Raw genomic sequence first — 17,022 nt, 5'->3', positions numbered from 1 at the left:
CAAGCCCGCCAAACCACAACCCCTCTCCCCCATGACTACGGCTCGATATCCTGTCCATGAAAATCACAAACAGGATTGGTGATAAAGCGCAGCCCTGGCGAAGGCCAACACCCACAGGAAACAGGCCTGCTTTAGTGCTGAGAATCACAGCCTATACTTAAGATAGGATCGAGTTATAAGGCAAAACAAACTTACCAGAAAACAAAAAAGTTGGAAACAGAGATTGAATTGCTTGAGGGGGAATACTATCAAACGCGGAAAAAAACAGTATAACGAATTCTCTGCCTCTAAAGCAGCCTCACATCTTTAGCGTCTTAAGCAGGCATTTTATGACCATTATTTTTTGAGAAATTATATAGCTCAGACATAACGCACATCGGACAAGAACAAAATATTTTCTTAGACACTCTCCGAATACCCAACATTCCAGGATTAATAAGTGCAAATCTGGGGGCAGCTATAACTAAGGAGGAAATATCTATAGCAATAGATCATTTGAAAACAGGCAAAACCCCAGGCCCAGATGGGCTGCCGATAGAAATTTATAAAAAATTTAAAGACAAATTGCTCTCCCCTCTTTTTGACATGTTTTTGGACTCATTTGAAAAAGAAATTCTCCCCGTTTCACTAAGAGGAGCTCTGATAACTCTACTACCCAAACCTGGTAAATCTTGCAACAAATGTGAAAATCTGAGACCAATAAGTCTTCTTAATGTTGATTTAAAAATACTTTGCAAAATTTTGGCTAGAAGGCTGGAGCAAATTTTACCAAACATAATTGCCTGTGACCAGAATGGGTTTATTGTGGGTAGACAGGGATTTCATAATGTGAGACGTGTGTTAGATATTCTTCATAATCGAGAAGGAAAACCAGATACTGCTTTGCTATCATTGGATGCCGAAAAGGCCTTTGATAGAGTTTAGTGGCCTTATTTATTCGAAATACTAAAAAGATTTGGCTGTGGAGATAATTTCTGTCGGTGGGTTAAACTTTTATATAATGAACCATATGCTGAAATAATAACAAATGGAGTGATATCTAAATAATTTAAAATCAAACGGGGATGTAGGCAAGGGTGTCCTTTGTCCCCCTTGTTATTTATTTTAGCAATTGAACCGTTAGCCATTGCGGTGCGGTCTCATGAAAATATAACTGGTATATCAGTAAGCCAACAGGAACACAGATTGCCTTATTTGCTGATGACGTCATTCTCTTCTTGGAAAAACTGAAAATTCTATTCCAGCCATGTTAGACCTAATAAACACATTCGGAAGGATATCAGGTTATAAAGTAAACAAAGACGAATCTTCATTAATGTTACTTAACTCGGAAGAAAGGAATAATATCGAAAACTCTTTTCAATTCAAAAAGGTAGACGGTTTTACATATCTGGGGATTAGGATAGTACCATGTATAAGAGACATTGTTGAGGCTAACTACAATCCCACGATAGACTCAATTACTTCCTCTGTGGATAGATGGAACTCCCTGCCTTTATCGCTTATAGCAAGAATTAATGTTCTTAAATTAAATATAATGCCCAAACTTCTGTATCTGTTTCAGAACATCCCATTGCCACCTGTTAATTTATTCCCACTCTTAAAAAAAAAATTTGTACGCTTTTTGTGGAATAATAAACGACCAAAACTACGTTTATCACTCTTGTACCTACCGTATGATCGAGGAGGCCTCAAGTGCCCCGATCCACTTTAGTATTATTGGGCAGCTCAACTGAGGACTATGATGTATTATTTTACAGATAAGCCCCCTCCACCTTGGATGAATATTGAAAACTGCTCAGTTCCCCTCCCTCTCCCTCAGTACATATACTCAGCAAAAGCCGAAATGTTGACAAAAAAAAGACAAAAAATCCTATACTCAGAAATATGATTATAATTTGGTATCAGGTCAAGAAGTATTTAGGTGAACCCCCCTCTCTGTCACGTTTCAGTCCGATATGGGGAAACCAGTTTTTCCCTCCAGGCAGAGCAGACCCTGGTTTTAGGAAATGAAAAAGGTTTAAAAATAATAGGGGACCTCATGGGATCAGATGGTGGGATTTTGATGTCATTTGAAGAGTTGATTACCAGGTATGATATCCCAAACAAACATAATTTTAAATAGCTGCTATTACTCCAATATAATTGGTTAATGAGGACATATGTGACACCAGAAAAGCTTAGTAAGTATAACGATACTATCCAAGACCTGTGTTTCAGGTGTGGAGAGGAGAAGGGGACGTTCTTTCACTGCGTTTGGGAATGCAGTAAAGTCCATGACAAGACGGAACAGCGAGGACTCAGACGCAGAGGCCTTTTAATTGTCTTTATTGACACTCTTAACAAATCTCAAGGAAGGTCCTCTTTACTGAGGAAAAACAAAAGCGTGGCTATGAAAACCTATAACAAATGGTGAGGGCAACGCTCTACAAGAGAAACGTTGCGATACTATAAACGCGGAACAAAAAATCACTCCGAAGAGGAAACAAACTTAGACTAAGGTTATCATGTAAAACTTAAACAGAAAACTCTCCAATCGGAGGCTCTACACACTTCAAAACGAAAGCTAACTCAAAAGCGCAATCCTAATGATTGGCGATCCTTAACTAACTAAGAATGGAATCAAAAACAAAACGCAATCTAAATGATTGGATCTAACTAGTAAAAGGTAAGTCACAATCCTAGTGATTGGAGTTCCTAAAAGGCTGTGAAAATTAACCAAACAAAAAATCTCTCCCAAGGAGGAAAACAAAAGGGGCTATAAATCAGGTATCAGCTAACAGGCTATGATAAGAAAACTTACAAAATAAAGCGTCGCTCACAAAGAGGATCAAAAACTTGAGGATTCTGTGGCTGTGACGAGGAGCTCGGGTGATCAGGCATGGGCGATAACGCACTGATACTGGGGAACAGAGAGTGTTTAAAGTGCACATGGCTTAATTGTCAGCAGGTGTGTGTAATCAGGGCCAGCAGGCCAGCAGGGGAGGGGGCGGGGCAAACTGCCAGAGTGACAGTCCAACAGTTTTGGCGGGAGATTAAACAAACTTTAGAGACTATACTGGGTATAAAACTAGTTCTTGACCCTAAACTAATTATTTTAGGGTTATATCCTGATAGACATAATTTATTTTTTTGATATTTGATTTTTTTACTCCGTGTGAAATGTATTCTAAGTCTGTATGTCTGATCCATGCACAACAGTGAAATAACCTGGGCTAACTCTTGATAAGGCAGAGAAACTTTAATTGTTTTCATTGGTTTCATTGTTGGGGTTGTTGTTGTTATCTTTTTTTTTTTTTGTCTTTTATACTTACACTTTCACTTAAGTGTTGCTCTGTGTTACCTCATAAATACATATGCTATGATTCTTCACCCTTATGGTATTTTGACCAAAGCATGTCACTGACATGTTCATTAGGACATCAGGGAACTATTTTAATGGGGGAAATAGGGTATAATATGTCCCCTTTAAAGATCTGAAAGCAAAGAGAAAAGAACCAAACACATTAAGCAAATGTGGCGTAATGGTGGGAGGTGAGGAAAAACCGACAACGCCACCTCAGGGAATTTCACCCCGAGGAAATAACTAAATAATATCAGTAATATAGCCCACGTTATATCCCCCTAGATTAAGGGCACAGATTCAAAAAGCACTTGAGATGAGACGTGATTCAAACACGTCTCATCTCAAGTAAATATTTTATCAACATCTCAAGTAAATATTTCATTAACAATCATTAAAAATACCATGATAAAAGGAGTCAACCACTGTCTTAAAAAACCTTAATCTGAAGATGGAGGAGACCGTGAAGAAAATTAATGCGGTGTTGCAGAGAGTGGGGGAAGCGGAGCAAAGGGTAGGAGAGGTGGAGACGTTCAGTATGGAGGTGGAAGAAACTTTAACCCAGATGCAGAGAACTCAACTCAAACTGAAATCAGCTCAAGGGGCATTCCCGTTGCAATAATAAAAGGATCTACGGAATAAAAGAGGGAGTCGAGGGCACATCGATGGTTCCGCTTCGTGGAGAACCTCATTCAAACTGAACTGGGTGAGGGTACTGGTCCAAACGGATTCAGTATTGAATGTGCACACAGAGCCCTCAGACCCAGACCAGCTTACGATGCCCCCATAGCAACGATCACTAGATTCCTGAAATATTCAACCAAAGAACAGGACGGGAAAAGGGTCTGTTTTGACCACGACTGACATGCAGAAAAGGAGGGAATACCTGCCGATTAAGAAAGTGCTGAAAGATGTCACTGATGACAAAAATGTGAGTTTTCCTGGACTCAGTGACAGTTTCATATGATAATGCGGATCAAGCTGGAGACGACCTACGAGCAAAGGGGTTCCCGATCCCACCGAGACCTGAGGGCAGATCGAGGGAAACGTCACGGCCCCACTTCACCCGGGAACAGATGGAACCTCCCCGGCGCAGCGATGGCAGGGGATACCAGCAAAGGATCTGGGACAAACTCAGCGGATTTCAGCCGACATGGATGTCGACAATTGTTAATCCACATTGTTTCATCATAACACTAGCTTTCCTGTTAACTTGGTGACGTTTTCATCTTTATTTTTGGTTTCTGGACAGAGATGGTAGGCTACATCTCTCAGTCTGTTTGATAGCTTTCAATCCGTTATCTCTTCCAAATGCTGTGTCACATTTGATTGTTTTATAATTCATATTAAAGCACAGTTCTGCACTCAAGTCATAAAAGGTATAGTAAGCTAATTAGTTACATTAATTTCTTCTTAATGCATGGAGTTTTCCCACTGAATGCCACTCTAACTATGTCAGTAATATTGTTGATCTGGACGTACGTTGCTTACTTTATGTTTATTTTACATGCAGTGCTCCCAATCACATTATAGGACATCTTTTTTTTCTTTTGATTTTCATAGACCAAGGTTTTTATATCACTTTATTTTCAGAATTAGGCAGTCGGTCTGTAGGGTTTGAATGACAGCCACCCACACAAACCACCAGAGGGGGCCCTGCAACTGAGCAGCTGAGGTCTAGGGATAACTTCTTCCATGGAAGACCATTTTTTGTTTATTGTAACGTTTTATTGTCATGATTGTTCTGTTATTACTGTAGATAGTTCCTATTTGTTGTTATCAGGGGAAGCGAGTGAGTGTCCAGGAGAATATTGGTCTATAGCTGAGTAAGAAAGAATTTAAGGTTATCACCCTAAATATCAATGGTTTGTCAGCTCCTGTTAGGAGAAGTAAAGCAATATCGAAAATACAGGCACAAATTGTATTTTGGCAAGAAACCCACCTAACAGGAGATCAGGAGCATGAAAAGATAAAGAGTATGGGTTTTAGACATACTTACTATTCCTCCTTCAAAACAGGGCACAAGAGAGGTGTGGCGACTTTGATTCTAAACAAGGTTTATTTTGAATTCCAGTCAGAGATTAAAGACAGGGAGTGCAGGTTTATCATGGTTAAGGGGAAATGAGATGATACAGACAAAGCATTTTACAAGAGAATATTTGATTTTATAGCATTCCAATATGCTGGAGTCTTGAGCTGTTCAGCCAACTTCAATGTCATTTTGAACCCAAAGTTGGATACAACTAACCAAAAAAGCAAAATCTCTCTTACTGAAAGATGGATTAAGAGGAGAATTCAAGACCTGGGTTTGATTGACGTTTAAAGGGATTTCCACCATCAAGATAGACAGTTTACTCTCTACTCATAGTCACAATGCATATTCAAGAATCGACTATCTGTGCACAACTCAGAGAGACACAGACTAAAGGAGTGTGAGATAAACCAGAAAGATATATCAGATCACTCCAGTTTCCACTTATAATTACACCTAGATACTAGACCCAAAGTGACAACTTTGTGATTAAATGTAGGCATGTTAAACAGCCCTGGGTGTAGAGGGAAAGTAAAGATGGAATTAAAACCATATTTGGAAGACAATGATGATTGTATTGTGAACCCAGTGATGTTATGGGACGCCGCCAAAGCAGCCCTGTGGGGGAAAATTATATCAGAATCTGCATTCATAAAAAAAAAAGAAGAAAACTCAAAAACTCTTAGACCTGCAAAAACAGCTAACGGGACTGGAACAACAACATACTAAGAGTAAAGACCCACAATTACTCTTACAGATGAGACCACTCAAACAAAAAATAGATAAGATTCACTGTGACGAATAAGTGAAAGACCTACACCGTTTTCATCCCACTAAAGTAGAAGAGTTCCTGAGCCAATTGGATCTGCCCTCCTTGGGGAAGTTGCAAAATGAAAAACTAACAAAAGATATATCATCTGAAGAAATCGATAAGGCGATCATTTCCTTGAAGTCCTGTAAGTCTCCAGGGACAGACGGATTTCCTGGCGAATGGTACAAATCACTGAGGGAGCAATTAATACCAATACTACATAAAAGCTTCAATTACTCCCTGAGGGAGGGAGTACTCCCCCAATCCTGGAAGGAGGCAACCATCTCAGTGATTCCAAACGAGGGCAAGGACTCAAAAGAATGTTGCTCTTAGACCTATCAGTGTTTTAAATCAAGTTTATAAATTGTATGCGATGATTTTAACCAAAAGAATGGAGTGATGCTCTTCTTGATTGATGAAGATCAAATTGAGTTTATTAAATGTAGACAAACACAGGACAACATAAGTTGAACCGTCCACACTATTGAACATAAGGAACAAATTGGAGCTATTCTACTTAGTATGGATGCGGAAAAAGCATTTGATTTGGTGGGGTGAGAATTTCTGTATACAGTTATGGAAAGATTTGGCTTCCCTGAGAACTTCATTAAAGGCATCAAAACACTATTTGTCACACACTGTCGCCAGGGCTGCCCCACCAGCCCAGTGCTCGTTTACCTTTTCATTGAACCCCATGCCCAGGCTGTAAGACAGAATCTTGACCTGGAGGGCATCACAAGGTATAGAATACAAAATATGTCTTGATGTGAATTACTTGTTCGTCAGCCTAAGGAGCCCAGAGTCAGGAATTCCAAGATTAATGGATTTCCTGCAGGTGTATGGAAACCTGTTGGGTTATTTAGCAGCACAAATAAGACCACTGTTGCTTTGGTGCAATAAAGACTACTTTGCCAAATGGAAAGAAATTGAGTTATCAACGTCAGCCAGGCTCATACAGAGTTTATTAGGAAGCCCAGTGGAGGCCAAATATGTTGTCCAGAGCCAGTGGGTTAGATTCTCTTTAGAAATCTGGTTTGCCTTGGTGAAACAACTTCACATTCAGAGAGGAATTCGAATTTTAATGTGGCTATCCCATGATCCAGATTTCAAACCAAGTATAAATGATCATGGCTTCACTCAATGGGCCAGGAAAGCACTCTCCACATTATGTCTATTAGTCCAAAACCAGGAATTCACAGACTTCAAGACCATATCTGATAAATATGGCCTTGCTCGGAAGGATTTCTATAGGTATCTCTAACTCCGGCACTACTTTGGCAAGTACATTAAAGGACTTATACAGCAAAATATCACAAAACTGTCTGGAAGGATCATTGGTGAACTATATAGACATATAGCTGAATTACGAGGCCATTCAACAAACTAAAATAAGGTGAAATGGGAAAAATAATTGGGAACTGTAATTACGCCTGAAGACTGGACAAATGTAATTAATACACAAATCACCACTACAGCCTCACAACTGTGGAGAGATTTTTCCTGGAAAAATCTTATCCAATTTTTCAGAACACCGAAGCAAAAGTCTAACTAGACGGGACTACAACCTGCATGCTGAAGAGGATGTGGACACAGTATGGCAGATCATATACATATTCTGGAGCTGTCCCACTCTTAACCCTTCTGGCAAGGAGTTCAAAATACTACCAGTAACATCTTGCAGCATAATTTTAATTTCACCTGTTTATCATTCTACCTGGGCAACATGGACACAGACAGAATTACCAAAAAAGGACAGATACCTCCTAAAAATCTTCATGCCAGTAAAAAAGCTGTAACAAGAAGATGGCTCAACACCGAACCTCCCACAGTTAATCAGTGGGAGGCCATAATTAAAGACATTCAAACAATGGAACTACTGACTCTTAGCCTCAGATTACAAAGGGACAAAGGTAATGCCCTCTGGGAAAAATGGACCATCTCACAAGAAGGGGTGATAATCAGTCTTAAAGATTTTTGGTTTAAAAAAAAGTGACCATTATTGCTGTAAGTGTGTGACTTGTGACATACTTGCAACCCCATCATTTGATTATCTTGTCTCATCACTCTGTACCCATACCTACGTTTACTCATTATACTGATGCTACCCTTGTTTTGTACAAGAACATTTGGAAAAAAAGGTAGAAAAAAGAGAACTTCAAATGAATTGTGAGTTGTGACTTATGTATGTCATGTAACAATAAGAATGTAAGAATGTGAAGCATTTATTCTCCACCACTGTTTGTGCACACAGAGAATGCACGTTGTAGGTCTCTGCTATTTTATTCCTCTGCAAAACTGTTATCATGATGACAATTGCCTTAAAACATTACACTGTATTCACACAAAAGCATATTCATACTTTATACTTTGATAAGGACAGAGACAGAAACCCTGTCAAAAATTCTGGAGAAACTATGTAACTTCATTAACACAATCTGCTATATATTGATTGGATCATTTTGTGACTCTGAGTGCCACCTGATGCTGAAACATGTTTTTGTCAAAATGTCATAAGAAAAAGAAAAAAAATTTTTTTTAGTATGATGAAATTATGAATATGAATATGTGTATTCTGTGGGTAATGGGGGCGGGACTAGATAAGCTTTGCTTCTCCAGCTTTCCCTTTCGGTTATGTGTATTGTGTGGACTACACTAAGATGACGTGTGATGATGAGTGATCTAACTGACGTGACCTAAATAAATAAATAAATAAATAAATAAATAAATAGTGAGTTGGCAACCGTAGTGACAACGTGTCAGTACCACTTCCACACCGATGTGAGGCAGCAAATCAAATAATGCGCCCTGTCTGCCAGAAAGCAAATAAGAGGAAAGGTTGGGGTGTTCTGTACCTTTAAGTTGGTGGTGGCTACCTCCGCCGTGATATGCGTGCGCGACGCCCTCTCTGCTTGTTATTCTCTTGAACAAGATGGCTGTCGTTCTCGAGAACGGTGTTCTGACATTCAGCGTCTATAAATGGAGCTCTTACTCCTCTACATATTTACCCGAGTAAGTTATGCACACTGTTATTTGTCAAGCGTGTCTGTTAGAGTATGTAAGTAGAGAGGTCGTTTCTCTACACAATGAACCAATATTTGATCCTGACGGGCCTATCTTTCTTATCATCTAAGCTAGCCCGCGTTAGCATTGTCAGCAGTTTAGGGTTTTTTGTTGGATATGGTTAGCCGGCTCTCAGTTGTGTATGCTGCTGGTTGTAGCGTTTGAGGTAGACCGTTGCTTTTGAACGATCGTAAATTCGATAAGGTCATGTTTAAAGGTATATGAGAAATCTCTAGGTAATAGACGGTTGTTTACATCTTGCGGTATTTAGGAGTGCGTTTCTTTTGTAAAAGTAGTTCAGAATGCTCTATTCTGAATTACTTTTATTTCTTAATGTTATAGGTTCCATCGAAAAGAACTTTCTATATCCAGTATGAGTAGTTGGCGAGGGTCCGATCATGGAGTACAATTTGTCTGAAGGGAAGAATGTTGTAATACAAATACATGCATATCACTTTAAGGGGTGTGGAAATTTCCATCAAATGTCCATGTCTAAGGGCTGCTAGATTTTTGAGAAAACAATTCTTTGTATATTGCTGCTTTTTAATGTTACAGATTTAGTTAAGAGGCTAAACTATTATTTTTAAACGCTTCTTGTGTTCCTCTGTAAGTATTTATATTGAAAACATATTTAATGAAAAAATGTTCATTGAATATACCCATATTTAATGAAAATAACCTGTAGCGAGAAGACCCGGGTTCGAGCCCCGGTTGGAACAAGGGCCTTTCTGCATGGAGTTTGCATGTTCTCCCCGCGTGTGCGTGGGTTTTCTCCGGGATCTCCGGCTTCCTCCCACAGTCCAAAAACATGCAATGTGGGTATTATAGCAGCTCAGCCTCAAACTTCCGCTACTGAGGTTTCTGACTCCGGATGACCTGGTTGATGCGCTTTGCCTTGGCGATCGCTCTTTTGTACTCTGATTGAATGTCCACGCTGTTCGTTTGGTTGCAATATATTGGTTTATTGCTGTGCGTTTTCTTTGCATAATGAAATTCCTTCAAACAATCCACAACCATTCACGAGTAGCGCCTCCGCGGTACAGCGGTCGAAAACCGTTTGCCCTTCCGGTTCACAAACCTGACAAGGACAGTGATATTGCCACCTATATACACACCTGAGCTCCCCCTCTGAGAGCACAGCGACCCCACACACACATTGAGTGAATTACACCAAACCCTCATACCACAATTAAACACATTCGGCTTCTATAGTGGGGATTAGGTGAATTGGACACTCTAAATTGACCATAGGAGTGAGTGTGAGAGTGAATGGTTGTTTGTCTCTAGCTGTGTGTGGCCCTGCGATGGACTGGCGAATTGTCCAGGGTGTACCCCGCCTAACGCCCGATGTAGCTGAGATTGGCACAGCACCCCCCGTGACCCTCTGGTGGAGGATAAAGCGGTTAGCTTTATCCTCCACCATCCATCCATGACTGACTGACAGGAACATGTAATCAAATACTGGTGACCTCCATGGGTTAGTTTTTGAAATATATTTAAAATGATTGAAAACAACAACTGATGTGGGCAGTATAAGTCTGTATAAATTAAATTTTATTAGCAGTAGTGGTGGAGAGGCAAATGTCTTCACATCATATCAGGGATTATCATGCCACAAATAAGAGCATTGAAAAATAATGTGGACTGTTTAAGACAGCTTTCTAAGATTTTTTGAATAATGATGATGCTAGTAATCATATTTTTCTTTCTTTGCTGTAGATGTACTAATTTGATTGGATTTTAGACCGATATTTTTGAGTTATATAATTATTATAATATATTTTTTATTTCTTTTTTATTGTCAACAGGTATAATTTTAAAATATATGTTTATAATCCCATGCTGTAAAATCCAGAATAGACCTTATAGTAGGTCACTCACCTATAAAACAAAAACATGTTTACTTAATCATGAGAGTTCTGCATTGCCTCCATGAGCGCGCGCTCTCTCGCTCTCTCTCTGTCTCTGTCTCAAGAGAGAGAGGGACTGTCAGTTTTGACACTAACCAGGCAGGGTTAACCTAGACATAGTTGGAATTAATGTGACATTTTCAAGCTGAGTGTCTGTATATTCTCCACCCACTTGTAAAAGTGAGTGTCAGCTTGAAGTAGCCACAACTTCTGTCCTGGAGGAAATATCTCCCCTGTGATTTCTGACCACAGTCTATGAGCTATTAACAGCGTAAGTTCTGGTGTAATATAACCAGACTCCTCCACTGTGACTCAGTTGCTGCAGGTCTGTGTCTTTGTGAGAAGCTCCTGCTGCCTCTGTGTGTGTTCTAGCCCCGCCCCCTGCACCAACAGAGACAAACACGATCTCCTCAGGATTCGGAACAGGGAAAATCAGTCATACAATCGGATTGTGTCCCTTACCACTTAAAGCACTGTTAATGTTGGTGCTAAATAATACTAGTATTTCAAAAGTTTGCCTCAGAGACCTTTTTCAAGTTTCAGTACCCATCTTTAAGTGTAAAGTAGAAACAAATAGTATCCAATGCTTGATCAGCATTTTGGACCGTTGTGATATTTCATATTAACCAATGTAATATCACAACAGTTTAGGACTTAAGTAGACAATTGTAGTTATACACTTGAAGTGTGAACATAATCTTACCATTGCTGGAGATATCCCAGTCATCTCATCTGTCAGTCTTGCTCTAATTGTGGCTTTATTCTCGTCACTGATGTAATCATTTTGAATTGTGGCTCGAGTAGATCCTGAGTTTTTGCTTCTCTGTACTTCTGCAGGTTTTCAAGGATGTTTGTCTTGAGTGATTTTGTGAAATCTGTGTCATCTTCTTGCACAGCCGAAACGGAGGTTTTAAAAAGGTGGAGAATGGGATTACTTGGCTTCATCATATTGCACGTTTAAGATGATTGTGAAGATTTGCGTTGTTGCCTTGCGGTATCGCTATGAGGGCAAAACACACCTTGCAATACACCAGCTGATTCTGAAATCAGAATCCAAAATATTTCCACACCACCAGATGCAAACCTTTTTTCAGCACAAGCTCAAGTTCTTGATTCTCGCAACTACCATCTGGGTTTTCATCACCATCTATATTGTATTTTCCACGAACAGTCCGAAAATGCCGCTCCACATTTCCCTTCTTTGGTATTGCGATTTTTTTAATTTTATGATCTACCCACACTACCTTTGCGATCGACTGGTAGATCACGATCGACGTACTGAGCACTCCTGACTTAGCTGAACCAACTCAACCCAATAACGAGTGTTATGTTTTAATTTGCATAGCCACAAAAACAAATTGAAAACATTTTATTATGAATCAAACCAGTCTTTCCATATTGAAGACAGAGAAAAAATAAATACACTTCATATGAACCCAAAATTCTTCTGTGAAATAAATTTGCAAAGATGAAAACTAAGCAAATTTTGGCAACAATTCTAGTTTTAGTTAGTTTTGTAAACACAATTCAGTTTCAGTTTGTTTTTTTTAACTCTAGCTTTTGTTACTTTATTTCAGTTAAGAAAATGTTAGATTTTTCCAATTTCCGATATTGTGCTCGATTGGGATAAAAAAATCTTTTACAAGTGTCCTGGCCAAGACAGGCAGCAACATAGTCATACATACACACAAACATAAGGTGGACACATTAACATTATTAACATTAACATTAACATATCATTTAGTATCCAAAACTGCAAACGCTTCAAGGTCAGCTACATTAATAAAAACCCTCAGGCAAAACATCTACAGCCAGATGTTTCTGCCTCCAGGTCATCAAATTTCCCCTTAAAAGTGTTCAATGAGACCAACTCCTTTTGTTTCAAAGTTTTCTGTAACATGTTCCAGGCAGAGGCAGCAGCAAACCGAAACTCTTTCTTTCCCAGTTCAGTTTTTACAGACGGCAAGAACAAATCCAGAGTCCCAGTATTACTTCGGTTAATGTAGGACAAAAAAAAACAAAAAGGATAACGAGCATTTCCCGTTTCGTCTAGTTTTGGTTTTTCCATCAAACACAAGTTACTTGACCTGGAAGGGACCTGTGACACTGGAGCTTCACACAGGCGAACATTAAACTCTCCACATATCAACAGAAATAAGAGGGTATCTCTGAAACCAGAAGACATGACAACAGAGAAAATATAATTTTCAGGTATGGTTTCATTTTTATTTAAAGCTATATAGCAGTACTACTTGTGGCAGTACACACAGCTAAACAGAAACTATTATCAAGGTTTCTAAAGCACTGCTTGCAATTAATTCAGTAGTTGTTGCAAATGGTAATGATAATTTATCTTAAGGCTATAGTCAGGGAAGTGCTGGGAACAGTATTACTCTCGTGAACCCAGAAAAACACTCTAACATCACTGTGCAATATTTGTTTGCATTTATGTTTTAGTTTACAGTTTTATTCAACTCTAAAGATTGTTGTAAAGTTATCAATGGTTTTATATCGCATGACTATGATTAAGTGATTAAAATACTTACATTGTTTATTTATACAACCTTTGAACTGGCTTTATTTATACATTTGTGTGCATGTGTATTTACAATTTAACAGTGTTTAAAGCGTTTGGCCGGCCTAAACACCTGTTATAGGTCCAAAAGGAAACACTATATTTGACAGATGACACCAATGTTGCCATATTCCCCTGACCAGATGGTGATTAAAACTACTTTGACCACATCCCCAGAGGACATAATGAAGTGCATGGTGACGGCACCGCAGTGGAAAAATCGGATGGGGTACTTCCCACAGTCCAGCCTGTATGTTTCTCTTTCCACCACCCAACCAGCGCAGCCACAAGCTCCTCTCCAAGGAGCACCATGAACAAAACATTTGGGAGGTGATGAAAGAATTCTTTTATTTTTACTAAAACATCCTTTATTAATACTGTTACTAGCCTTTTGTGTTACATCGTCTTTAGAAGTGTGTCCAATTTCTTATGACTGGTGATCCCATATCCTGAGCATTTATCAGCAAAATCAAGTGTTTTCAGCCAATACCTTTATGACACTAACCCCAGTGATTGTTTTTGCTGTACAATAGGGTCCAAGAGTTAATCCAAGTATTATTGTAATTGCAATATTGCCAATGCAATATCACAAGCACAAGAGCTGCAATTTTTGTGGAATATAAAATTTGTCCCATCTCTTTCTTAGTAAAACATTAGTGTTTAAGAGACACCTCAGTCTAAATATGTGAAGGAACATGAGCCCAGCAAATGTAATGTATTCCATTCAGTAAAATTGTAATGGAAACATTCACATTTATTTATAAATAAGGGGGAATACACTTATTCTCACATTAAAGTACATTTTGCTTGAATTGCTATCTTTGGTGCCTCACATCTGTTTTTAGTGTTCATTTTTTCACCCACCAATAGAAGATAAGTTATCATCATAATGGCAAATATTTGGTTAAAAGATAATAAAATCACAATTTTCTATTTTTTAATGACATACTGGAAGAAAAATATATGCAGTGTCTGAACAACAGGTGGAGCTGCTATGTTAACAAAAGAAGGTTGAGGTAACTGTAGTGTAGATTATTTTGTTATTATTTCATTTTCAATCTTAAGGCTACAATGAGTCTTACGATGTGTACTATGTGTGTGAACTGATAATTAGATTCTAATTAAATGCTACATTGTAAACTAAATTATTTTCAGCTGAAGAGAAGATATTGAGGAGGTTGTCAATGCCACCCAAGCATTAAGAAGTGTCAAAGATGATAAAGGATCCACAATGACAACAACTCTGTCTCTTTCAGAGGCTAAATTAGCTTCTTACGAGTGGTCTTTGCCTGCCTTGTCTGCAAAGGTTTGTACTTTTTAACTATGTGTCATTTGAAAGATGGAATTAGAGATCAGATGCTCCACACTCTAATGTTAAGCTTCTAATAGATTTCCAATTCTGTGTGGATTGACTTTATCTTTGGTTATTTTCATACAGTTGTTGGAGTTTTGGCCTACATACAGACTTTGTTACACCTACATTATCCATCTACTTGACACAATTAATCAAATGAAACATTTATTTCTTTTCTACAGGTCGTGTAGATAAGCCACTGTTCTCAACCTGCTGCAGAAGCCTAATTGGGTGTAAGGCATGTATTGTGACGTGGAACAACAGCCACAGTTAGCGCACAAAGTGTCGCACTGTGGATTTGAAGTGGCTGGACTGCTGTTTCTACTCTCTTTTCCAGTACTGTCATGTTATCGTAGCACTCTGGTTTGCAAGATTTTATACTTGAATGCTTTTCTTATTGTACTGTATGATACAACTACTACCATACCTTACCAGCATTGTTTTGTAATGTAGCATTGTCTAATGTCAAAGCACTTTAAACGGGCTAAAGGCCGATACCCAAGTCAGAGACGAGTTCTGTCAAGATTTGTGCTGGACAACTACCAGCTACAAGTTGGTTTGGTACCCCTCTGCCTAAAATGTGTAAAACAATCACTTTAGTTTTGGACACAAATAATGTCATACTTTACCTGGTATCTTATGGGCGTTCCAGGACTGTACAACTTTTTCAAGTCCAATCTGACTCATTTGACATGCCAGGTTGGAGACAGTATTTGGTGACATCCTGCATGTCGAGTAACTCCTGATCCACCAGGTGAACCAGGGCCTGTTTTAGGGTATAGTTTCCCCAATTATTGACCTGGTCAGATTCTTTCCACTCAAAAAATCTGTTAAACAAAATAAAAACTTTAAAAGGTATTTAAAAACACAGGATTATTTTACAACCCCAAATCTTATAAGCAGACAAACTTTAATCTTGAATTTAATTGTAGACTGTGTGAAGTGATTTCTGCTTTGATTGCTGTATAAATATCCATCAGTTCTTACCATTCAATGCTGCATCCCATCCCAATAAGTTGGGACAAAGCATAATGACGAGTGATGAGTTGACTTACCTTGACATACCTATGTGATTGGTAAAAGCAGATATCTCATATCCTCATGTCTGCAGTGCAAACTAGTCTTGATGCTTAACCTTTTGGAACCCTTTTTACATTTGCAGTCACAATGTTTCTTACTTCTCCTTTATTTCCACTAGATGTCACTGTGTACATTGTTTTGAAAGCACTTGATTAAAATTGTGATACGTTTATTAATTTGCTTGAAAAGTTTGTTTTATGATTTAATAAAGACATTAAATGAAGCTAAATGAAAGTCATTACTTTCTACTTACTAAGTATAATCAAATTTCAGTACAAAATTCACCCTTGAAGAAGTAGTCTGCACACAAGGTAGTCTGTTGATGTTATGTCTGTGATGAGACCAGAGTTTACACTAAAAATTATTTTTGCCGGCCCATGTGGACAATGTTATTTAAAAATGCCGGCCATGCGTATTCTTAAAGGGGACATATTATGCTAAATCAACTTTTTAACCATTTCAATACTTATATTTGGGACTCTTTAGCAGGGTTATTGAACTGCTATGTTGCTTCATCCTTATGGTATTTTGACCAAAGCATGTCACTGACATGTTCATTAGGACACCAGGGAACTATTTTAATTGGGGAAATAGGGTATAATATGTCTCCTTTAAAAAAAAAACCTGGATGCACTGTTTCATGTATATGATACAAAAAATTGTTTTACATTTAAGATGAGACATAGTGATTCACAGTTGGATCAGTAGTACAACACTTTACTCATGGAGAGGAAGAAGTGATAGAAGTACAGCAGCAGATAAGAGTCCTGTAACTTCACCGTTGAGAGCTGAAGAAGGCTGTTCTGTTTAGGCAATAACCACACCGTGTAATGGAACTGGGTGATAAAACAATTTTT

General features: G+C 38.6%; 1 protein-coding gene and 1 long non-coding RNA gene across 3 annotated transcripts in view; both read left to right on the top strand.

Annotated features, from left to right (window-relative positions):
• The first annotated feature begins 9,073 nt into the window (after positions 1–9,073).
• Positions 9,074–17,022, top strand: part of mkln1 (muskelin 1, intracellular mediator containing kelch motifs) — a 52,439-nt gene continuing 44,490 nt past the window's right edge. Inside the window, exon 1 of one of the 2 annotated variants that reach the window (XM_044020190.1) lies at positions 9,074–9,195. In XM_044020190.1, the coding sequence (XP_043876125.1) occupies positions 9,116–9,195 (80 nt within the window). In that variant the 5' untranslated portion in view covers positions 9,074–9,115. The remainder of the gene's footprint in view (positions 9,196–17,022) is intronic. The other variant, XM_044020191.1, reaches the window with a different exon arrangement.
• Positions 14,758–16,388, top strand: LOC122765777. The gene is made up of 2 exons (XR_006360004.1): positions 14,758–15,037; positions 15,268–16,388. It is a non-coding gene; the product is annotated as an uncharacterized LOC122765777 (long non-coding RNA).

The sequence above is a fragment of the Solea senegalensis genome, linkage group LG3 (genome assembly GCF_019176455.1).
Source record: "Solea senegalensis isolate Sse05_10M linkage group LG3, IFAPA_SoseM_1, whole genome shotgun sequence".
Taxonomy (NCBI): domain Eukaryota; kingdom Metazoa; phylum Chordata; class Actinopteri; order Pleuronectiformes; family Soleidae; genus Solea; species Solea senegalensis.
This window is presented reverse-complemented; position numbering and strand designations above follow the sequence as displayed.